General features: G+C 43.6%; 1 protein-coding gene across 1 annotated transcript in view; it reads right to left on the reverse strand.

Moving 5' to 3' along the window:
- Positions 1-403: 403 nt before the first annotated feature.
- Positions 404-25,787, reverse strand: part of Mcu (mitochondrial calcium uniporter) — a 163,846-nt gene continuing 138,462 nt past the window's right edge. The window contains exons 3-8 of the mRNA XM_057751943.1: positions 19,391-19,561; positions 18,322-18,426; positions 9,709-9,869; positions 7,429-7,632; positions 4,116-4,232; positions 404-2,179 (exon numbers count right to left, since the gene is read on the reverse strand). Coding sequence (XP_057607926.1) covers positions 2,102-2,179; positions 4,116-4,232; positions 7,429-7,632; positions 9,709-9,869; positions 18,322-18,426; positions 19,391-19,561 — 836 coding nt within the window. The 3' untranslated portion in view covers positions 404-2,101. The remainder of the gene's footprint in view (positions 2,180-4,115; positions 4,233-7,428; positions 7,633-9,708; positions 9,870-18,321; positions 18,427-19,390; positions 19,562-25,787) is intronic.

Here is a 25,787-nt window from a genome sequence, read left to right on the forward strand (position 1 = left end):
AGAATACAATGTGCACTTACATGAGAGAAGAATTAGTGATGTGCAGGCTGAGGAAGAAAGCTTAATTTGATATTGCTATTTCCTCTAAAATTTACTTTTACTTATTTTGTTATTTATTTTTGAGGCAAGATCCTACTCTGAAGCTCTGGCTGGCCTGGAACCTGCTGGTCTAGAACTCACAGAGTCTAGAACTCCACCTGCTTCTGCTTCCTGAGTGATGCTGGGTTAAATGTGTGCGCAACCACACCCAGCCTATACAAAATCTAACTTTAGACAGAAAAAAAAAAAATCTTCCCAGCTACGATTCCAGGAAAGTCAGTTTCTTTCTGGTTTTGTTTTAAAGAACAAGAGGCTAGGATTCAAAAATTGAATAAGTATTTATTGTTCCAGAAGGTACATTGCTTTTTATACATATTTCATAAATGATACAGGATTGTACATGTGTTCGACATTTTGCTCACCCCCCCCTTGCCTCCCACACCACCCAGAGGACTCACTCATTGCACTGTGCCTTTCCTTCTTAAGAACCCTGCACACAAACAGGATGAGCGGTTTAAAAATAATCCACACAACGAAAAGAAACGAGGGAGAGGCTGAACAACAGGAAGGAAGTAGGAGGCTGGGATTGAGACATGCATCCTCTCGCTCGCTCGCTCTGTCATGCCGGTGGAGGGTGGTGGCAGAAGCGGCAGTCCCGGCTGGCCTTCGACCTCTGCAAGGCACCTGGAGTCTGGGTTTGTCATTTCAAGGTTTCCTTTCGTACACAATGATCCCAAAAGGAACCCCTTGCCCCACGAGGAGGGATGAAACGTGTGAAGGAAACAGAAGCCAAAAGCCAATCAGCTGTGCGGCAAAGCCCCTGTCATTCTTGCTGTCCTGCTCCCGGGACAGTAGAGAGAGATTTTGTTGGCTTTTCGAGAGCAGGTGCCATCTGGAAACACGGTAGAAAACGTTCTGCAGAGTATGAGATTAATTCTTCTGTCTCTCGGTTTAAGACAAAAAGAAACAGGGTGGAGAAGGTAGGCTAAAGGAAGCCATAGAAAGGTACTCCTGTATAAAGATAATTGCACCCTCTGAGATCCGCCCTTGGTTTTCAGCAACTGGAGTGGAGTTGGGAGGGCTCACAATGGTGAGGAAGTGTGTGTCTTAGATTAGCCAAGGTTATCCCGGCTCTGACTCAGCCCCAGAGCCATGATGTTCAGCTGATTTGTAAACCTTGCATCCTCCTCGTTGGGTAACACAGATGAACACTGGCCCTCTGGCCTGTGATGTGGAGGAAGTGGGGACTATCAATGGGAGCAGCATACAAAGGAGGGGATCTTTTTCTCATCTGAAGGCTAATTAGTAAAAAAATAAAACAAAATACAATTAAAACCTCATGCAGTATTGCCAGTGATCTCTAGATAGCCATTCAGAACCCTGGGAGATAGACGTGAGAACTCAAGACGACATAATCCAACTGTCAATCACCAAACAGTCCTAAATTGATTTCAATGATTACTTGGATAAAAGTAGTGTAACCAGCAGGTATACATAAGTAGGTAGCTGGTCAGAAAAGGGACCCAGGGTGGAGAAATTCCTGGTAACTTCACAGAGACTGGGTCCAGCTTAAGATGAAGGTTAGCCTTACTGGCTCAGACTCTGCCAACCACAATTCATAAGGATTTGCTTTCTTATACAGTTATTTATTCCTATGTCAAAAATAAGAAACTTTAAATTAAAAAAAAAAGCAAAACACAAAACTAGAGCCGAGTGGGGTGCTGGTGTGTTAGTGTTTTGCAGACCTTGCAAAGATGCAAGAAACGAACACCCCAACATCACCCTTGCTTCGTTCTCTCAGCTGTGACTGCGTCATTCTCATCTGGAAACGAGATGCTTAAGACAAGATTCACTAAGCCCTTTGCACTTGTATGTCACGATGCCTGATCCTCAGAATTTAACGGCCCTTTCTTCCCTAAGATCCTTTTTGTGTTTTGTTTTAGAATTAAAGGTAAAAACCCTCTCCCCCACATGGCCCCCGCTTCCACCTGCAATGCTTGGATTAAAAAGGCATGAGTTAGAAACAGGCGTTCTCTCTGCCGGGATTCACGCTCTGTGCAGATCAATCCTTTTCTCCGATCTGTCGGAGGGGCAGATGTACTTGCAACGGGTCTCTCAGTCTCTTAAGGTCCATTTCTGCCTAAAATAGAGACAACAAGTCAGGAGGGGTGGCCAGTGACACTTGCAGCAACATTCCTGCCTGCGGAGAGAGGGAACAGCCTCTCCGTTATGACTATAATCAGATCCTCTCAGGGACTCTGAAGATCAGAAGGCAAATGTCTTTAGCCCAAGGCAGTTGTCCATCCTCCCAGAAAAGCAGAATGGGCAGGTGGTACAAAGACCTCAGCTAAGAGTGCAGGGACCACGTCAGACATCTGTGAGAGTGATCCTCCATAAACCTTTAGGAGAATCCAAAACCCTTAATCTCTGCCATTTAAACTTTGCTCATTCAATATCTATTTAAGTATTTTACTCAGTCAGCGAATTTGTTGTTGCTGTTACTGTTGTTGTTTGAGATAGGCCTTTCTATGTAGCCCTGGCTGTCCTAGGACTTACTGTGTAGACCACGTTGTCCTTAAACTCAAGACTTCCGCCTGCCTCTGCCTTCAGAGTGCTAGGATTAAAAGCGTGTACCATCATGTTCTGCTAGCCTTTGCTGATTTTCAGACAGTCTCAATCTGTAGCCTAGGTGAGCCTCAAACTCACAGCAGCCTTCCTACCTCAGTGCTAGGACTATAGGTGTGAGTCTTCCCAGCTGCTAGAGCAGCGTTAAAAGGATGTGCAATCAACTGAGGCATCTTCAAAGCATCTCACATGCTTGGATCGCATCCTTAAGAGTTGTATTAATTAGCTGTGGGGGGGGCGGAGCTGATGCACCTGTATTTGTACTGGCTCTGGAGATGACGGACCAGTACTGCCCTTGGCTTAGAATGAATACATTCAGCAACAGTAGGCAACATGTGCTTAGGTCAAGGTGGGACGATGGATGATACCTATTAAAGGCACAATCTCATCAACACACACACACACACACACACACACACACACAGAGCTGGGGAGCCAAACACTATAGAGGATGGAAGGCCTTCTGGGGAAGACTAAAAACCTCTGAAATCACTAGACTATGGGGAAAACAAAGATTTATTTGCCAAAATCAAAGGAAGTGCGGGAATTTGAAAGAGGGGCAGTTTCTGTGGAAAGCATGTGTGTGTGTGTTTAAAAGGCGTCTTCTAGAACGTTCTCTGGCGTACACCTGGCCTAGGCCGCCCAGTCTTTTCTCCTTCAAGGTTTTCATTTTGTGCTGTTGTTTCCATCCCAGTTTAGCTGGAAAGTCTCTGGGCCAATTATTGTAGAGAGATTAAAAGAAGAAAAAAACTAAACCAAACAACCAAGCAAATAAAATACACCCAAATGACTCTAGCCTGGAGGGGGGGGGGGGACCAGGCAATTCTGAATAACCAAGAATGAAAAAAAAAATCCCGAAAAATCCCAGTATTTGTGTCAACAGAATCGTTGGGACTCCCCATCTTTTCATCCGCTGAGGTGTGAAAACAAGAGGTGGCATTGTGGCACACTGGGGTCAACCCAGGAGGCTGAGCTAGGGGGTCACTGAAGGCAGAGGCCAGCCTCAGGCACACATCCAGACAGCAACGGCCGGGGAGCAGCTCAGCTGGCAGAGCACTTGTTTATCATGCGTGAGGCCCTGACTCAATCCTCGGTATCTTATAAACCTGACGTATAATCAGTCCTAGCCCTTGGAAGGTGGAGGCAGGAGGACCAGAAGTTCAAGTCATACTAACTGCTATCTACTGAGTTCAAGGACAGCCTAGGTTACAGAAGACGCTGCCTTAAAACAAACAACAAACAGAAAATGTCCTGCTAACGAGAAACCAACCCCCTTTAAAAAAGAAAAACCTAGTTAAGTGTCCATTGCTAAAGGTTTTATTAACGACCTTTACCCAGGATACAGTGGCTGGATCCCTCCTTCAAGCTGCCCATGTGAAGGACCATGATCATGGATACTAATGATGCTGTTTAAGATGGGGCTGGGCTCATGTGATTTTTCTAGAATTTACCTGAGCAATTGCATCCTTGAGTTGATTGTATTTCTCTAGATCGAAACGTGACTTTTTGGCTCCTTTATGGAAAAATAATAAGTATTGTCTGTCTCTGGCTTCTGGATAAACATATTCCTAGAAAACAAAGGAAAAATTAGCCTATTAGTCCCCACTAGAAGTTTTTTTTTTTTTTGAGACAGGATTTCTCTGGGTAGCCCTCGAACTCACAGAGATCTGTTTGCCCTGCCTCCCAAGTGTTGGGATTAAAGGCGTGTGCCACCACCTGGCCAACACTAGAAGTGTTCTAATGACATTTATTAACTGTTAGTTAATTATTAATATTGATCAGACTCAACACAATATGTATACATAAAGACAGACCAACACGCCGTTACATATTTAGTTATTTCTTAACATTTGTTTGCCTTTTGTGTTTTGAGATCACATTCCCTATGTTTCCTGGGATGGCCTGGATTCTGGACTCAAGTCATCCTCCTGCCTCATCTGTCCCAGCAGCTGGGGTTACAGACACTCGCCACTGTGACAGTATCTGATGGTTCTTTTGTAGCCAGAGCCTATTCATTTCTTACTGCTATCTGGCATTATACTGTAGCCCACATCATGGTCTATATCGTCTGTTCCACCACTGCTAAGCTGGGATGTGCTAGCAGACCTGGACTGAATTTTATTATTTCAAGGAATTTGTCATTATTGAGCACGAACACAGCATATCACTGTAACAATTTAGAGAAAGATGCTGTTTAACAGTCATTTTGCTCATGCAAATTAGAGACGATGGTTAGGAAAACCAATATTTAGCACAAGAAATTACGCGTATTTAATTCAGCTAATGTTTCTGGTCAGAGGTGTGACCAAACTGTTTACTACTGCTATGTCACAACTTGTCACTTGGGGGCAGTCACAATATTCTGGAAGTCCAGTGGAGCATCTAACACACAGGATGGACGTGGTATTAGAGATACAAAGACATGGTAATGAAGAAAGCGCTGCCACCGTGTTCGAGACTAACACCGCAGTAATGTGAAGCCCAGTGAATGTGCACAGAGCACAGAGGAGTGCTCAGCAGCAGTACTCACCTCCCTGACAGGCTAGCCCTGCCAGCCCAAGCTGGACCAGGATGGCCTTGGAGTTACAGCCATCTCCTGCCTCTGCTACCCAAGTGCTAGAATACAGGTGTGTGGCACATGCCTAGCTTCTTCAATACTTCCATTATTATTCTAGATCCAGATTATTTAGTTTTCAGAAATAACTACACATAAACGAAGTTCACAGAGGGAATATGGGGATTTACAGGAAAGAGCAGCTTGGGGGCAGAACACAGTCGGGCTCAGTTCCAGGACCTACTGTTTCCAGCAGGTAACTCCTTCCTAATGAGCCTGACTTCCTCATCTGCAGGGTGGATATGCATCTACAGAATTGAGACTAAATCAATGAGTGCAGATGTATTTATGCTATCAGATGTAAAATGCATGACACGTGATGTACCTCGGGGAAAGGCGCATGGATGTTTCCACAGATGTGAGAAGGCAGCTTAATCTTTTCATAATCAAAGAAATGCAAAGTCCATAGGGAAATGCCTTTTTTTTTTTTAAATTTGACTGACTGACTGACTGACTGGCAAGAATACAACAAATACCATTTTTGAATTCAAGGTATAACTGAAAAGTTCTTGCATGTGCCCAAAGGCATGACTCTTATTTCTTTCACTTGTTGATTTACTCAGTCATCGAGATATAAGGTACCATGTTACAAGGTAAGGGAGTAAAACGTGAATGGCCGCCTGTTGGCATTGTGGTTACATTTGTAACCTCAGCACCTGGGAGGCCCAGGCGGGAAGACCTAAACTTCGGGCCATATTGAATAACAAAGTGAGAACCTGTCCCTCAGAGCAAACAAACCACACCCTCCCACTTAAACAAACCCAAATAAAGATGATACAATAGTCTCCTTGGAAGGAAAAGACACTGAATAAATAATAATACGGAGCAGTGGTTCAGGAGAAAAGGAAGACACTGCTCTGTAGGAAAATGACCAAAAGTTCATGAAAGGTGAGATTTAAGGAAACCTTGAAATATGACAGGAGAGAGCAGGGAGAACTTTCCAGACTGCAGAATGGTGTGAGGAGAGGAATGGAGGGAGGGCATCCTGGGGACCAGAACACAGAGCAAACCCTGAGTTGAGAGACATCTAAGGATGGACAGCTGGGCAGGAAGGAGAGGGAAACTGAGGCAGGCTGCATCCAGAGAGGCAGCAGGGTAGGATAACGTGGTTGCCAGCTCTGTGCACTCAGGATTGCGGCAGACCGTGGGTGAGTATTCAGAGGATATGGACACTTCACTTGCCCCCTTCTATACCAGGGATGCTTGGGAGGCTGAGAAAGGTTACATAGAATCCCTAGGCTTTTGTTTCCCGGCAGATGTCTAGGTTCATGATCACTTACTGATCTAACAACAGGAGGAAAATGCCTAGTTCAAAAGCAGTCACATAAAAATTCATGAAGCAATCCTTAGCCTGCTTCACACACAAAGAGAACCTGGGGAGCCTTGTGTGTCTCAGCAGCTTCAAATGTTTCTTATTCAAGGCAGTGTTGGTTAAATGTGGTACAACAGACATAATGACCAGAATTGACAGGTGCTCAGTGGTGGAGTGTCTAGCTTATGAGGTACTAGGTTCAAACACCGGCACCACATTTTAAAAAAGCCATAATCCATCATACTTCTCAAAATGACACCATGGATTTCCATGACACTTGAACCAGCACTGGCTGGTTCTAGATACTAGCATTCACTAAGGTGGCAGCCTTGGTCGATAAATAGACTAAGGATAAAGTGACCGAGTTCTTACTGTTTACCTTTTACGAAGTCAAAACATCCTTTAATATACACAGAAGTAGCTTAGAGTTTAGTTTATGCGCTCAATTAATCATAAGGAATTCTCCATTCTAAAAATTCAATTAAAAGTTGTATGGAATAAATTTATATGCAAAATATTTACATAGATACATGGAAAATCAAGCCATTATGGCTAGAGATGTAGGTCAGTGGTAGTGTGTATGAATCCTAGGTTTGAGCCTCAGCATTGTAAAACCAGTGTTATAAATAAATATCAAGTGAGAAGGTGAGCACATCCCTAGGGCAGCACATTCTTCTGCTGTCGCTCATCTTATTACAACGTTAATTCTGGAAGCATCTACACACGTGATTCATAGCAGTCAAGGCCGTGCCACACATCCCTCTCCATCCTCAGTGCCTACGACAGCGCTAGCACGGAACTGAGGACTGGCCTTGGAAGCCCCGTTCCTGTTCCTCACCTGGCGCGTCATCACGAAGTACGCGTACATGGCCATGGCACTTCCGTAGGTGATGAAATAGGTGACGGGCTCCATGATGTCCCAGGAGTATTCCCACCAGGTAAGCCGGGCCAAGATGCCAAACTGTGTGGCCATGTAGGCCAGGCCACCCCATAGCACCAGCGTCGTCCTCTTCTCGGCTTTCCTGCTGATTTCGATTCGTACCTGGCGGGCACACGTGGACAACCTTAAGGCGCTTGCTTTGGTGACAACTTACAGTTCTTTTCAGCTGCTCTGTGTCCACAAGGGTACAGGGTTTATCAACAGCCTGGAGCCAGTGCCAGCAGACATAACCTATGCCTCTGCAATAACTGCTCGCAGGCACGCGACAGACTGCCTACAAGGACAACTGAGATTTCTGTGTGCTTTCGACAAGTTGGTGGGAATACGAGCGTGAGTTTCACCAGCTCCTCACCCAGCTGCCAGGCTAACTTTCGAAGGAGGAAATTGAAAGCTGCCACGGCCTCTTACTGATATGTCAGACTCCATCTATTCTCAGTTTAGGTCAAGTTTCTCCCAGGGCAGAATGAGAGAGTGAGCCAGCACAGACTGGATTCTGAGCAAACGTGTTCTGGGCAAGATCTGCAGAATCCCACTAGCTGTCTCATCGAGAAGGTCTACAGGCTGAGCGAGGGATACAGGTGCACGATTGTGGAGCACGTACATAACATACGGTAACAACTGTCCATGACTGTGGAGCATGGTACATAACATGGTAACAACTGTCCATGACTGTGGAGCACGGTACATAACATGGTAACAACTGTCCATGACTGTGGAGCACGGTACATAACATGGTAACAACTGTCCATGACTGTGGAGCATGGTACATAACATGGTAACAACTGTCCATGACTGTGGAGCACGGTACATAACATGGTAACAACTGTCCATGACTGTGGAGCACGGTACATAACATGGTAACAACTGTCCTTGACTGTGGAGCACGGTACATAACATACGGTAACAACTGTCCATGACTGTGGAGCATGGTACATAACATGGTAACAACTGTCCATGACTGTGGAGCACGGTACATAACATGGTAACAACTGTCCTTGGGAGAGCAAAGGCACAACGTTGAGAGGACTTGTTTCTTTCTTCAATCCCAATTACCCAATTCCTTAAGAAAAAGATATGGTCACGAGTTACACAAGAACATTTTAGTCAGTGAGGGACTGCATATATGATGGGCTCCCACAGGACGCTTGTGGCAATGCTGTTGTAAGCAAGCCCACTGTACTGTTAGCACCGGTATAATTCTCGAAGGCAACGAGTACCGGGCAAAGTATTCTAAGCTATTCCTTCTACCGTTATGTTAGAGGCGGTTACACCAGGCTCATATATGTGGGGTCACCACATTTCTGACTGTATCAAGAGGCCACGCTGAGTGAAGACCTAACCCATCTAGATCCACGCACATACACTCTGTGAGGGTCTCACAATGAAGTCTCTTAGAGAGTTCTCAGAAGGCATCCCCATCATGAAGTGAACAATGACTGCACCTGCGATATCATAAAGACTCAGGCTAACATGTTCACTGTAAAATATTCTAAAATGTGAATAAAGGAGAAAAGTCAATCATGGGCCTACAGCTGCATGAGGTTATTATAATCCTTCTGATTGTTCTTTGTGTGTAGTATAAATGTGCATATGAATATGAATAATACATTAAAACTTGGGTCATAATGGTCAGTGAGATGGCTCAGTGGGCAAGGGTGCTTGCTAGCAAGGCTGATGGCCTGACTTCAATCCCTGGGACCCACACTGTAGGAGAAAACCAACTCCTGCACATTGTTCTCTGCTCTCCAAATGCGCTCACTGTGGCATTTGCATGCCCATAAAGTCGTATATAAATAAATGAATGCAATCAAAAAAACACTGGAACCTATCAACACTGTTTTTAGGATTTATTTTCCATAGCAATGATATTTTCTATAGTGAATTAAGTTTACACACTAGTGTTCCATACACTCTTCACTCATAACCTGACATCCAGTACATCTAGAAGCTCTCCTGGTCAGCAGTTATTCTAGTCTTTGGACCTCTGGGCTCTTGGTCTATTACCAAGGCTCCAGACAATCCCTTTATAAGTCTTCTTTTGGCTATGAATTGGAACGTTTTGGATGGTTCAGACCAATAAGCTAATGGACCAATTTGGTAAGCGGACTCAAGTATTTCAAAGTGAGACATGGAAGCCCATGTGTACTGGGGTCGGGGGGAAGTTTGAGGGGCTCTCACCTTCTCCAGGGGGGCCAGCTGCTGCTTGAGGTTCTCTAACCTCTCCACGAGCTCCCGCTCCTTGTTGAGCTGATGCTGCTCAATGCACAGCGTGGTGTAGAGCTGCTGGACCAGCGTCTTCACATCATTCAGGGTTTCTGCATTTTCATGGCTTAGGAGGTCTGAAAGAAAGAGGTTCATAACTGTGGTCGGGAGATACTGTATGAGAGAATTAAAAAATACCTTAAAATAAATAAAATAAAATAACAATTGAACATCCCAGCCAGGAGATGGCTCAGTGGGCAAAGGCGCCTGCTGCCAAGCCTGATGATCTGAGTTCGGTTCCAGTGAACAAATGGTGGAAGGAGAGAACTGACTCTCACAAGTTGTCCTCTGACTTTCCTATGTGTGCAAGTGTGCACATGTGCACACACTCAAAGTCCATGCATGTGCATGTCTACATAAATAAATAAAATGTGATAAAAATTGAACACCTTATATGAAGACGTGCTATTCCAAGATCTACGAGACAATGAAAGGCCATGAGGCAGGCCCATCCATTATGGGAGTCCCTCAGCATTAAACTGAACAACAGTTTTTAAAATATCAGTCTATCAATCAAGGAAGTAAATTCATATTAGGGCAACTCAAAAACTTTGAAATCAATATCCATTATTATATTTTTAGAAGTCCAAGTACTCTGAATGCAGTCATGGCCAAGGGAAATGGGGAGGGGAATCCCCAGTGGTTAGGGTGTGGCTAGGGAGCTAGTCCAGCATACCAGTACCAACAGACAGACAAGGACAAAAAACTTGAGACCCAAGTTCAAAACCAGTCAGGAGGGTCAGGGTCAGCCTCACTGCAATTCTTTATTAAATGGTCAGTCTGTAATTTATCTGTGGCCTTGATATTTTTGTTGATATTTTTCCCAGTTAGACACTTCTAAGGAAAACATATATAGCGTTTCACTTGCAAATGTAAAGGCAACAAAATAAAAACCCCACCACACTGTAGTAATCTGAACACTACACGCCTTCCCCAGCACACTGGCCAACTTCTATTCTATCTTCTTTATCAAAGACCAAAAATAGCTGTTTGAGCCCCAGTATCATGCTGTAAAGGGCATAGAGTGATGAAAATGATCAAAAAAGTGAAAGATTAAATTCTCTGAATCGATATTTTTTTATATGGGCAGCAGATGTCTCCAAACATCTAAACTGTATTGAGGTTCTAACAAAAATTCAGCTATATTTCAAGCTCTGATCAGTCCTTTCCCAAATCAAAATTTGGTCACATGAACATGAACAATCTTGTTTCCAATATTCTTCAGTGTAGTTATCACAAAGTTAATCCACATAAGGCAGGGCAGTGGACTGGGAAGAGCTGATGTGGTCAAATGTCCAACGTGGAACCTTCCAGAGCTTCAGTAGATGTGTATGGAATCAATAGCAACAGAAAGAACACTTTGACTTCTAGAAGTCGTCCATGACAACAGGATCCTTTTGCAGCAAGGCTACAAGCTCTCATGGGAATATGGCTTTACCGTACAAGGACACTGCACCCAGAAGCCATTTCTTCTGCAGCCTGTCCAGAACACTGGTGTGACTTGGTGGAACCCGCAGCTCCCAACTCCAAGGTCAGGAGCTGGGGTGAAATGAAACCTCCTAATACCACTTTCAACTCAGTCCTCTTTAGAAAATATACATCCTGAAGTTGATATGGATTTCCCATGGTTAACAAGATTCTCTCCCAGACAGTAACCTACGCTGTGGTGGTTTGAAGGAGAATGGCCCCATAGGACACATCTGATTCTTTCTTTTTTTTTTTTTTCCTCCACATTTGATTCTTGGTTCCCCAGTTGGTGGAACTGTTTGTGGAGGATTAGGTGTGGCTTTGCTGGAGGAGGTGTGTCACGAGGGGCGGGCTTTGAGGCTTCAGAAGCCTCCAGCCATCCCCAGGGTGCTCTCTGCGTCCTGCTGCTCCAACGCCAAGCCTGCCTACCTGCCCTCTGCCATGCTCCCTGCCGTGATGGTCATGGACTCTTATTCCTCTGGAACCATAGCCCAAACAAACCCTTCTCTAAGTTGCCTTGGTTATGGTGTTTATCACAGCCTTTGGAAATACGGTTGATATTTGTTTTACAAACGAGGAAATTTCCATTAGAAAACCATGTGTTAGTTTAAAAAAGCATAATCTTCAGGCTATGAATTTTACTGTATAAATTTAATTAATTAGTTAATTGATTAAGATATAGTGGCCTTGAATTCATCTCATGATCCTCCTGCCTCTGCCTCCTGAGCTGGAATCTCAGGCAAGCACCTCTATGCCTGCGGAGCTTATTTTCTAGATCAGTCCTCCTCACAGAGGCAGTACATACTTTTTTCTCTACTAGGTTGATGCTGCAGTTAGAAGGTTCTTTTCCTCGCTTCATAGGCATAGAAACACTTCTAAATAATTTTTAAAACTTCTTTTATTATCTTTAATATTTTTCTTCTTAAAAATTTAACTTCAGATCAACACTCCCTCTAACACAACAGTTCAACACGTTTTCCTGACATACATACATCTACATCTTTCATGACATACATCCAACACTTCCTGTAAACTGTGGCAAAAGATCAAGACATCACCATGTCCTGCCAGTAAATCATAGAACAGGCAGTGAGGTGGTCAGTGGACTCATTCAAACAAACAGCACAAAAGCCATGAAGAGAAGGATATTCCGTATGAACTGGCATGCTGGGGTCGTCACAGCCTCCTACTGGGTAGGAGAAGCAGTTTAGTCAGGCTTTTATACCTGGTCAGTGTGTGAAATTGTAGTGTTACCAAGAATACATTTCTCTGAGGGAAGTCAGGGCCTCTGAGAGGGCTAAGCGAGAGAGAAACCTAGGTGAGATTTTGGGAGAGGGAAGCGAAGCCGATGGCATCGCGTCTTGAAGGGTGCCAAGGCTGTGAGTAGGCAGATGTGGAATGTCTGCTGTAGCGGCTGCACCTACTCTCTCCCACTGTCGGGCCATCGCTCATCTGTAGCATTTGTTGTTTAGCAGCAAATCCAGGCCCAGAACTGAATGCAGACTTCTAAAAATGGTATGTTCAATATGGGAACCCTAGCCACATGCTTCTGTTTATTTTTAACTATTTATATTAGTTAGAGCAAGTAGAAGCATATATATTTATCATCAGTATGTTATTTTGAAATATGTACCAACTGTGAAATGGCTAAATATAGACATTTATTACTTCACATGTTTTTTTTGTAATGATAATACAAAATTTACTCCTAGTGATAGTGGAGAATACAATATATTGTTAGTGATAGTCACCTTACTTGATCTTATTCAACTCCACTTTTTAAAAAAATCTTCTGGCTAACCTTTCTTTCTTTCTTTTTCTTTTTCTTTTTTTTATTTTGAGACATGGTTTCTCTGTAGCTTTGAAGCCTGTCCTGGAACTAGCTCTTGTAGACCAGATTGGCCTCGAAGTCACAAAGATCCACCTGCCTCTGCCTCCCGAGTGCTGGGATTAAAGACATGCGCCATCACCGCCCGGCTCTGACTAACATTTCTGTAACTTCCCCTTGGTTAAATTTAAAATACTCAAAAGATTCAGTTCTCTGGTCAGAGCCATTTGCTTCCGGCCACTATATTCAACAGGGCAGAAGCGTAACACCTTTAATCCTGCAGAAAGATTCTTCTTTTTTAGTGCTGGGGATTGAACTCAAAGCCCTGAGCCAGAAAGTTCTATTTAACAACACAAAAAAAATTTCTCCACCTACAATAAAGTACTTCACCGCAGGCCTCCACTAAGATCTGGATGTCCAGGGATTTCCAGGTTCCCTAAGGGTTTACCAGCTATCCACAGTGCCACAGCTTCAACACTTCTGACTTTTCCCCGATCCCCAAGCTCCGCTTCAGACCTCTTCCTCAGCTCTAGCTATAATTTCTAAAAGGTCTTTCTCCTGCCATGCATGTGTGTGGGTACATACACTCGTGTATGTGTGTGTGATGGGGAGGCAGCGACAAGGCAAAGACATAAATGTGTGTGTACATGTGGTGGGGATGCTGGAGGACAACCTTGAGTGCTAAACCCTGAACATCATTCACCGTTGTGACAAGGTCTTTCATTGGCCTGGAGCTCACCATTGGGGTAGACTAGTTGGTCAGGGAGCCCCCAGGGATCTGCCTGCCTCTGCCTCCCCAGTACCGGGAACGCACCCCCATGTCAGACTCTTTGCATGTGTTCAGGGAACTGCAAGGCAAGAACTCCATTATTAACTATCTCCCCAGGCCCCTACCATCAATCTTTATAATATTCATGTGGCTCTGCTTCACTGAAACACAACACAAATAGTATGTATGATACGTTACTATTTGCCTAAAACATGTGTACACATTTGCTTGTGTGCCTAAAAAGAGTATCTGAGGAACAGGGATTTGGTGATTATGTAAGATTATTTTAGACTTTGGGAGCTGAACCTTAGGAATGTATCATCCATTCAAAACAATAGTAACAATACACTAACACGCTACCACAATGCCTTCTAACAGTGATTTAAAAAGATCCAGAGAATGGTAAGTTGTAGGTCTCAGAGAGGGGCCACTCTAGACCTGGTTGAAAGTTATCTTTGGGCTTACACAATGGTAAAGTCTTGGTGGACTCGAGCTTACTGTTTGTCAGGTTGCTTTAACAAGAACGATATGGCTCTAATGTCACGGCACAGGTGACAATAACAACCCCAACCCTTGACCCTGAGAAGTCACTGAAGGGGAAAATTTTTCTAATGGCTTAGCAATAGTTCTTTGGGTTAAATCATGCCTGGCTCTCTCACACACAAAATAATAATGGCATGTTTACCAGCATCTCTGTAGACATCATCAATCCCAGAATAATAATAATGTCAGAGAGATATGCTAATATAATGAGCCATGGAAATCCTTGTCATCCACAAACATAATGAGAAGGTCTTAGCTATCTGAGTCCCTAATGAGGCAGTTGTTACCACTGCTTAGTCTGCCTTCTCGACCTCATTCTTCAAATCGCACCACCAAGAAGCAAGGTCTCTAACTTCCCGTGGACGGCTAAGTGGGAACTGGCTTTAGAAGTGCCAATCAAAATGACTCTCCTTAGCAAGCAAACCCATATCCTCCAGTAACATGGGGTACATTTTCTTCCTTTCCAAAAACAAGAGAAAGATAATTAGCTATTTTTCAGGCTTTTGTGCTCCTTTCTATGTTCCCGTTTCTGTTTGCGACTTAAACGATGAACAGCCATGGCCACTAAAAGGATGTGCTGGACCTGGCACCTAGCTTTCCTGTTATGACATGGCCCCTTGTTCCAACCTCGGATGCAGGCTCTCATCTTGCTCTGGCTCAGACACAAGGCTGTCAACACCTCCAGCCTGCTGTCCCATGTACACATGGCGTGTGGCCATACCGGACTAGGCATGAATGGGTCCTTTGTCCTCGGGGTCTGGTGTGTATGAACTCATAGTTTATACAGCATTCTGAGTATTTTCAGTTCTCACAAGCCACAATATATCGCCACACACACACACACACACACACAATTCTTTAAATTATATAGGAAACCAGACACGGTGGTGCACACCTATAGTCCAAACAGTAGGTGGGGAGGGAGTAGGATTAATAATTTGAGGCCAATCTGGGCTCTATAGTAATACTGACTAAAAATACCAAAAACAAAACAAAAAATTCTTTAAGAATACTGCTAATTTTTACCAAATTCTACCAGTTATCTCCATAAATTTTTAGACTCTTGACCTCCAAAACTTCATATCCCAGCATACTTCCAGAGAAGTACACAGTTTTGAGACACAGAAAAAGAAAAAAGTCACTGTGTATCAAATATAATCCCTCCTATGATCAGTTTCTACTTGAGTTTTCCTTACTTCTCATGAGAGCAGCCTTATTTAAAAACAAAAGCATTTATTTCTGTTTGACAAACATTGAGAAGCCATTGGATTGGTCATGGTTTCCAGTCTGTATAGGCGTAGACGGAGACCGCTATCTACTTTGCTGAGGGTCACCATTCCTTCATTTATTCCTTCGTTCCTTTTCTGCTGTTAGACAGGAGACTCTAGCCTCCGAACAATCAAAATGCTCCTGGTTTGAGTTATCTAATTTCTTTTTATCTTTTTTTTTTTTTTGGTTTTTCGAGACAGGGTTTCTCCGTAGCTTTTGGTTCCTGTCCTGGAACTAGCTCTTGTAGACCAGGCTGGCCTCGAACTCACAGATATCCGCCTGCCTCTGCCTCCTGAGTGCTGGGATTAAAGGTGTGCGCCACCATCACCCGGTGAGTTATTTAATTTCTTCAACACAGAATGAGCCTGAGTCACAGCGCCTGCCTTCTCAGAGAACATTTACAAAGAAAAAGAAGAGGCAGAGTTCAGAGTTCATCACTTCTGGTTTTTTTGGAGCCAGAGAAGGAATGAATAGGATGCTTTAGGGCATCATGGACGAGCTGACCTGGAGATTTTAACATGAGAGAGTGGAGGTGAGGAAGGAGCAGGGAGAAAGGCATGCCAGAGGGCAGCGTGTGATAGGAAGGCCAGCGTGGACTAACATATGACAGAGCCAGCTCTTTTCAGGTGTACTTAGTTATAGAAATTTATATATGTGCACTATGTCGTGGAGGCCAGAGGGTGTTGAATTTCCCGGAACTGGAGTCATCTGCAGCTCTGAGCTGCCTGATATGGGCACGGGGAACTGAACCTGGGTCCTCCAGAAGAGCAGCGAGTGTTAACTGATCCTTCTCTCCAGTTCACTAGATCTAATTATTATAATTATTATTATAATTATTATTATTATTTGAGACAGGATCTCTCTGTGTAGCCCTGGCTGTCCAGGAACCCACTCTGTAGATCAGGCTGGCTTTGAACTCAGAGATCTGCCTGTCTCTGCCTCCCGAGGGCTGGGATTAAAGGTGCGCATCACTGCATCTGGCTTAGATCCAATCCCTAAGAGCAGGACTAAAAGGAGTGTCGTAGTAGGTTAGTGCAGGGAACAGTGACTGTGGAAGGGGCATTAGCAGCAAGCAACAGTGAATCTCAGGGCAAAGAGGGAAAAGGGTCCACAAAGACAGAAGCTACTCTGGAGCCTGGGATGAAAAGGAAAACCAATAACACCGGAGCATGCATTTTACATATGTATGTGTATAAAAAATGGCCATTAAAATGCTGCCTTGAACACTGATATTTTGGTGCCCTCTTAAAATGCACATCAAAGTTGAGCACCTCCCCCTTTCCCCCCCATACCAAGTAAGAATGTGTATATTGGAAATTTCTAAGGATTCTAGAAGGCCCCAGGACTCAGGATATTTTGATTTTTATAGTGCTGAGAAGGCACTGTGTATTCAGCAGGAACCAGGGCTCTCATTTTGAGAACTGATCTTTCCACGAGAGTGATGTCCAGCAGAGGCTGCCATCTACTACTTCCAGTCAGCCATGTGATCACAATCAACCAATAACCTATCGTATGCAGTACGTGCTGCCTGTGTTCTTGGTTTTGATGCTATGTTTTACATATGTGCATCCAGTATGTCTAAAAATACCCTGCCATGTGTTGTACATGAGATTATCAGAACTTTATAATAAAGCAGGGCTTTTGTGAGACGATTTTGTTGAATAATATTTGATGTGCTTAAGTTCTGGATACACTTAAGATAAACTAAACTAAAATGTAATCTTTGCTGGGCGGTGGTCGTGCACATCTTTAATCCCAACACTCTGGAGGCAGAGGCAGGCAGATCTCTGAGTTCGAGGCCAACTTGTTCTAGGACAGCTAGGGCTGCACATTGAAACCCTGTCTTGATAAACCAAAAAGAAACAAAAAACAAAATAAGTAAAAAAAAAAAAAACGAAAAAAAAGACATAATCTTTGGTAAGTCGGGTGTATCAAATACAGTTTATATTTACAATTCCATTGGACTTACTAACCACACTGGAGGCCAAGAAAGATGGGAACAATTGCTTCAGACTGCTGAACTTAAACCACTAAAGAAACAAAATGACCAATCTCTACCAGTGTGTCACAGAGCAGAGAAACTCTTTGTTTAAACATAAAGATTTCCTTCATCTTAGTCTAACATAGAAGAATATGTCCCTGCCAAGATGGATGTATTCCTTTGGAACTGTAAGCTAAAAGAAACCCTCTGCAAGGAAAACACAAGGCTGGTGAGTTGGTTCAGGGGGTGAAGGTACCTGCTGCTAAGCCTGAGGCCCTGAGTTCAGGGATTTTCACAGTGGAGGGAAAGACCTGACTCTGTAGAGTTGTCCTCTGACCTCCACAAGTGTGTTATGGCACACACACACACACACACACACACAGACATGCGCACACACACACAAATGCACACACACAGAGACACACAGAGATACACTTGTATAATAATGAAAAAGAATTTGAAGAGCGAAAACCTGTGCCAGGAAGAACTTTTGGTAAGGACATTCAGGTAGATGAGATGGAATGACAACACAATCCAGGATCAAGCTGGAAGCCTGGCTTAGTGCCGAGCCAGGCTCGCTGTACGAAAAGTGTGAAGACCACGTGTGTTTCTAGGATTACTCACGGTCCAAAGACCTTCCCACCTTCACAAAACCTCACTAAGGCAGCTTACCTCTCTTTGGTGGCCGTACGTGGTACGTTAAGTCGTTAATGACAAGCTTAAAGTCATCAAGGAGGAGGAGGTCTATTCCTGTGGAGGCAGCAACTCGGACGCCATCTGTGAAGAGTTGAAATGGAACAAGTCAGGCACTGACCACCCCCATCTCAAATAGCTTTAGAGTGCTTTATCCCTTTTCTCTGCTAACCTTTGCCTCACAGCCCGGGGGCCTATGCTAAACATAGATCAGCTTGTAGAATGCTCTTTGTGTTTAGGCCGGCTCTGATGATTTAACAATCGCTTTTCCCGCAGCTGTGGGAACAAGCGAAATAACTGCTGGTCATGGACCCACGGGGCTCAGCTGGACTCTGGAGTTGACTGCGGAGCAGTGTGGACCTTTACACCGGGAGCCGGGAGGAAGAGGCTCAGAGCTTTCGATGGCAAGGTATTTGGCAGCCCAGCCACCCGCAAGCTGCTAATTCATTCGGTAGGGAAGGATGTGATGGGGAGCAAGTGTACCAAATGGGTCTGCCAAGCATATTACTAAAGGATTTGGAGTGTTTAAGGCACAGAAGTTAATACACCAAGGATGGAAGTTGGCGGCCTTCGTAACGGGTGACTGCAAGGGAAAGGTAATGGGTAGTTACTAGTCTCTCAGTCTTTCTGTAGGTTTGAAAGATTTTCTGAGTCAAAATGAAAACAATTCTTTTGGCACTTAAACAGATGCTACATCAAATGAGAGTTTTTAGTGTCTTATTGTATATTCTCAAATCACAGACGCTATTTTGGTAAACATTCAAGGTCTCAGCTACTGGGAAAACACACTTTACACCTACAATTATGACAAGAGGCTCAGGAACATGAAATGTGATTGCCTGCTTGTCCTTGGGATGGCATCAATGTGAGCTGCATCTGAATGAGACTCCCTGAGGGCACACATCTGCTGATATTGAACAGTTATGTCCTGAGGACCACAGGGACAGAAAGGGTGCTGTCATGCATACTTGCAAAGCAAAAACTTCCTTGTTTTCTAAAGTTAGACTGAGCAGTTTGGGGTGAGAATTAAAAGCGGAGGTGACTGTACCTGGTGAGTAGATGGCAACCCTGTCGATCCCCCGATCCTCCTCTTGCAATTGTCGTAGAAACACACCAACAGAGTCAGAGATAGGTTTGAGTGTGAATTGGCAGCGTTCACGCCGAGACGGCAGCCTCACAGATATCACTGGCAACCCATTCTGATAAACCACCGTCACATCTGAGCGAAAGGACCCATAGACACACGACAGTTAGGCGTTACTGCAAGTCAAAATTCTCTACATCATTATTCCAACTGTGCTGGGACCACCATTAGCACGACTTAAAATGCTTTTAGGGTTAGTCTAGGAACAGATTCTTGAGAGATCAGATCAAGGGACTAATTTTTCACGTATGGAAAAATGCAAAAGGAGCCGTCTTCCGAGGGGGCCAAGGAGAGGCTTTTGTGGAACACAACGCAGGGAGCTCTCTGGAAGGGTGAGTCAAGTCCTGGTCCTATCTGGCAAGGATTTATTCAGTAGCCAAAGATGGAGACAATTGGATGACTGGTACAGCCTGTAGGAGGTGTGTCAATCTTGGGATGCAGAGTTTTCGAAAACTCATCCCAAAATCTACCAATAACTGAGGCTCTTCCTCAGAGTGATAAACAATGCTTAAGGTATACTGTATCTAAACATTCAGTTACACAACAGAGCCCAGCCCCTTCTGGGTGTGTGCACATCCACCTGAGTTCAGTCGGAAGTGAAAGCACTGGCAGCCACCAACTAAGGGACTCGCTACACAGTATGGACAGCAGCCCTTATTTCCTTCTTTCTTCTTTTGGCAATTTCAATGCACAAAGCCTTAGTAAAATGAATCCCAGAAAACCTTTCCTAAGAATAATTTTCAGATATATTTTTAAAGCAAAGTTTTCAGCTCAAACCCTCACATTAGCAGCTAAACATTTACCGATGATGCCAACATGAGGGGCAAATATAGGCTTAGAAGTAAAATCTGGGATCAGATCTTGGCTAGGCATCTTTGGGAATTATGTAACTTCTATGGGCTTCATTCCCCCCTCCCCCCCACAGACAGTGGGTTCCTAACTCTTGGAGATGTTGTAGGGAAAGAATGAACAAACCGCTCAGAGCACTCAACACACTGATCACTAGGTGATAACGAGCTCCCTTCGGGAACCAAAAGGCGCCTCCTGTTATTCTCATAAGCTTCACACCCCTCAAAATCAGATCAGGAGAACCTGTTCCAGACATTCTAAGAGCATCGAACCTTCCAGAGCTGCCACTCACACCCAAGTTCCTCATCTGTCCTAACAGCAAAACCCCAACAATTCTTGTTTTCCATGGACAGCGGATGAGTTTTGACATGCCTCAAGACCAAGAATGCCACGTTTTCCCCTCAGACTCCCTCACCCCACCCGCGGATGGCTCAGAACTTTGCATCTGCTTTTAGAGCCGACTGCATTTGATTCTGTAGGGCATTACTGGGGCTCTATGACTCATAACTCTTCGTATATGGCGTCCTTCCCTTGGCAGGGTTATGAGATTGCCTCCATGCTGTATGCAATTGTAGTTCATTCACTGTATTTAAATTACATTTTCAGTTTAACATGCAAAGTGATGGGTTCACCCGGATAGCTTCATCCTGCCAACTACTATCGGGATACACAGACCCACGGCAGTTTATCTTCCCACCTGCTAATGGAAAGTAGGCTATTTCTGGTCTATCTATAAAGCTTCTGTGATTACTGGTGTAAAGCCTCTGTGTGGAATGTTTCTGTGGGACAGCCCACGGCTATCTGTGGCAGATTCAGCCACCTGCAAATCAGTACTTGGGAAACCTTTGTGCCTATACCAAACAAAATGTACATTATTCACTAAGTAATATAATGACCATTTACAAAGCATCCATATTGCGTTATTATATTACTCTAGGCCATTGTTTCCTTTCTGTCTGAAGAACCCCCTTAAATATCACAGCTGCAGAAATGCACTGGCAATGAGTTCTTCCCATTTTTGTAAGTCTGAAAAAGTCACCGCACCTTGATTTTTGAGAAAGATATTTTTAGTATATAGAAGAAAATCTACTTGACAGGTTTTTCTTTTTACTCTTGGCACTTTTCGAAGAATTAGCTGAATTGTCTTGTCTTACATGAAATAAGAAGTTTGGGCATGTTGTATCTTTATTCCTCTATGTGTGATACATCTGCATTCCTGTGTGCTTTTCACACGTCCTGTTTAGCGTGGGTTTCAATGGCTGGATTATGACATGCCTTGTTTTCCTTTATGATTATTCTATGCGGAAATGGCTCAATATCTTAGATGCATGTATTCACAGCATTCAGCAAACTTGGCAAACATTTGACCGTTATTTCATCTTTCTGTCTTCCACCCCTCCCCCTGAAAGTCTGAACTGTTTGTGTTCAAGCATATGAACTGTCTCAGAACTTACTGAACTCTTCTTCATGTATTTTAGGTTTCTATCTCCTCTCGGCTCCTGGGTCAGTTTAAATGCTAGCTATTTCAGTGGCATAGATTTTTTTCTTCCACTACATCTGTCTTCTTGTTAATTCCGTCTGTATTTTTTGATTTTGTATTTTTTTTCTGTATTTTCTTTTTCCTTCTGTATTCTGTTTTTAAATTTCAGGTATAAAAAAATCTTCAGACATTCATTAGAATTTTTAAAATATTTATTTATTTATTATGTATACGATGTTTTGTCTGTGTGTATGCCTGAAGGCCAGAAGAGGGCACCAGACCTCAATATAGATGGTTGTGAGCCACCATGTGGTTGCTGGGAATTGAACTTAGGACCTTTGGAAGAGCAGGCAATGCTCTTAACCACTGAGCCATCTCTCCAGCCCCTCATTAGATTTTTTTTTAACAGCTTCACTCCTCTTCATGTTACACAGTTTTCCTCCTCCTCCTCAGTGGAAGGACTACAGTTACAACAGCCATTTGAGCACTCTTGGCTACTGACTTCTTCTCTGTCATTTCTGGATCTCCAGGCCGAGTTGGAAGATGTTTTCCTGCTGCTCCACGTCTAGCTAATTTTGCTTACTGGTTATATATTCTCAATTTTGTATTGATGAGCACTGTATTTTAAGCATAATAAGTAAAATTACTTATGTAATAATTTTATGCTTTCAAGACTAACTCTTTTAAGACAGAGGCAGAGAATCCTTTACTGTGGGGCTACTTTCTAGGTGATCTTTCTAGAAATCTCTGTCCATGAATGCAGATGATGTCCTTTATTATGGCCAGAGGAAGAGAAAATGATGTCTGGCCTTATCTGGACACTGAGATTCATTCATTTTATATTTCCTGGTAAAAATAATTTCTGAGAATTTTTTTTCTAGTTACTCTTGTTCATTAGACTTTAGCCAGGTTCATGGGAACCTATGTAAATTTCAGGAGGCCTTTCTTCATAGCCCCTTCCTCAGGATCACTGTCCCACAATCCCCTGGTCTGTTCTTCATTTCAGCTGGCCCACCTGGACCTGGCTCTTGGCAGCTCTGCCCTCAGGATCACTGTCACACAGTCCCAGCTGCCAACCAGACTTATTCAGCTACCCTGGTCTGCTCCTCCATTCCAGCTGGGCCTGGGCCTGGCTACCCTTCTGGTGCTACAGTCTAGAAGCTGCCTCCTGCTGAGAGACTGCAACAGTGACTGTAGCCATTTGTTTCCCTTGAGCTGGGATTACAGGGTCATGCTGCTCACTATCCAGATTTCTGAAAACTGTTGTCACAGAAAGGCTGTGTGTGTTGCAACTGTTGATAGCAAGGCAGACATTCCCATCAGTGTTCACAGACACAGATACATGATTTGAAATTTGACACAGAAAAGAAATTGAGTATACACTCAAAGGGAACAGGTCAACAACTTAACACAAAGCACAGATTTGCAACATTGAAATGTATCAAATATGAAAAGGTTATTATTTTCCTTTTCAAAAAGAATCCTTCCCCAGCGTTCAGAGCCTCTGATACATAAGTAGGCCTGTCTCTTCTACAGATAGCAATGTTGGTATCAGAGTAAATTAAGTGATTAACTTATTCATTTGGCATCCTTACTGCAATTATCTTCTTTCTGTTATGCAAAAGACCAGCTAACTACAGATCTCTGAAAGAGGCAGAAGGGAACTTAAATAAAAGATATAATTCTTCTAGCATCATTCAGCTAACACTTGCGAATATTTCATTAAAACACTCCATGCCTAGAGGTTACTGCCTTTAAAACAATCGAGACAAAGTCAATGGAGAGAACGAAGATCCTCTGCATCTAGTTTAACGTCTTCCTTTAAAGAGTATGAAGCCCTTTGAAGGAATAAAATAGAAAAGCTTCCGGCAACTCTGCATGGAATACACAAACCTTCATTATAATACTGCTTTGAAAAGAATCCCCAGGTCTCCCTCTTTCCCAAGACTGGATTACAATGTAAATGTTAGATGTCTCAGTTAGCAACCTAGGAGGACAATTACCAGTTTGACAGGTTTAACAATATAGGTCAAGAAAAGGCTGCTGGAAGAGAACCATCACCCAGGGGCTTTTACAAGGAGGCCGCAGCACCAACTGCTCTCCAGAAACACGCTTTTAAAGTGGCCTTGGCTCTGACTTCCGTATTACTAAAGTAAGAATGGGCAAGTATGTTCACCAAGAGTGTTGCTTCAAAGAGTCTCAGAAGTCACAGGGCTGCTACCGAAACACTGAGAGCCAGACAGGATGTGATGAGAGCTTGAAGCATAAAGCAGAGCATACGGAATTATGGAGGCTAAGAAGGGCAGGGCAGGAGGTCTGAACATTGGGGCTGCGTAAATTGGGAGCAAAGTAACACCTGTGGGCTAGGGTGGGGTAGGGAAGGAAGGTCTGTGGTAAAACACACATGCTATTATTTGGTCAAATGTTTAAAACCCAAATGCTTGTAAAACACCACCCCCTCACGCCCTCTCTAGACAGACTGGTGGTACAGAAATTCAGGACTTTCAAGGTGGAGAGAGATGAATGAGTTCAGTCAGCAAGTTCCAGGTCAGGATGGTTATTAGAGATCTTGACTCGAAAAAGCAACCAACCAATCAGCCAACCAACCAACCAGCCAGCCAGACCATCAGAACCAACCCAATACATAATTTTACACAGCTTGGTTATTGTTCAAAAGAAGGTAAAAATCTTCTAAGCTGGGTGGTGGTGGCACATGCCTTTAATCTCAGCACTTGGGAGGCAGAGGCAGGTGGATCTCTGGGAGTTCGAGACCAGCCTGGTCTACAAGAGCTAGTTCCAGGACAGGCTCCAAAGCAACACAGAGAAACCCTGTATCGAAAAACAAAAACAAACAAACAAACAAACAAACAAACAAAAACAAAACCACTTCTCTCTAGAGCAAATGCTATGTCATGAACAAGACTGTGTCTCGAGGGCTCCTTGTGGAGGGAACAGAGCACAAGGCAGTGCCTTGTGAAGCCCTGAGACTGAACTTCGTGTGACAGATGATTTCTGTGGCTAATGATCTCTCCACACACTGCCCACTTTTGATGATGTTCCGCACCACAAAAGTGAGATATGATTATATGGTTTAATACCGGGAGGCCAGAGAATCATGTATTCTTCTTCAACAACCTTTTTCTTCTATGCTTACTGTTGTAACTTAAAAAGCAGCGTGTGAGAGAAAGACGCCATACGATAGGGCGCACACGGAGGGCTTTTTATTGAGGAAAAGTGAACGGAAGAAAGGGAGTGGGGAGACTGGCCTGTGGCAGAAGAGAAAAGAAGAGAAAGAAAGAGAGAGAGAGAGAGACGAACAGAAAGAAAGAGAAAGAGATGGGAGACCCACCTTTTAAAAGGGAACACAGTGAAGGTGCACAGGAGGTGCTCTTAGTGGCTGCAGCTGGGGACAAATCTGTCAGGACCCAAGGGCAGGCCAGTAGAGATGCCTGAATACTTAGAGTTATGAGAATTAATTGTAACAAGATCAGATAATACTCCTGGATCAAATGCAAATCCGGTTCTCACTGTTCAACTAATTCATCTCTTCAGCTCTCCTCCCTCAGTCTTCTGAGTGCCAGGATTACAGATGTGCACTATGATGTCTGGCTCGGCAATCATTTCTCTTAGATCACATATGGTGCTGGGCTACTAAAACGAACAGAGATTTCATCTCTCAATTTTCTTATTTTAGCAGCACTCAGTGATGTAATTATTTCATTTGGTGAAAACATTTTTGCCTTTAGCTTTGATGGCACTGTATTTCCTGTCTTTTTGTTTTTATCTTTTTGTGTTCTTTTTTATTTTGTTTTGTCTTTAGTTTGTCAAGATAGGGTTTCCCAGTAGCTATGTAGCCAGTCCTGGAAGACTGGCTGTGAAATCACAGAGATCCCAGAGAGTGCTGGGATTAAAGGAGTGTACCACTATGCAGGTCCAGACCTAACTTTCAGTCATAAGCAGTTCTTCCTGTAT

This window comes from Chionomys nivalis, chromosome 19 (genome assembly GCF_950005125.1).
Source record: "Chionomys nivalis chromosome 19, mChiNiv1.1, whole genome shotgun sequence".
NCBI lineage: Eukaryota > Metazoa > Chordata > Mammalia > Rodentia > Cricetidae > Chionomys > Chionomys nivalis.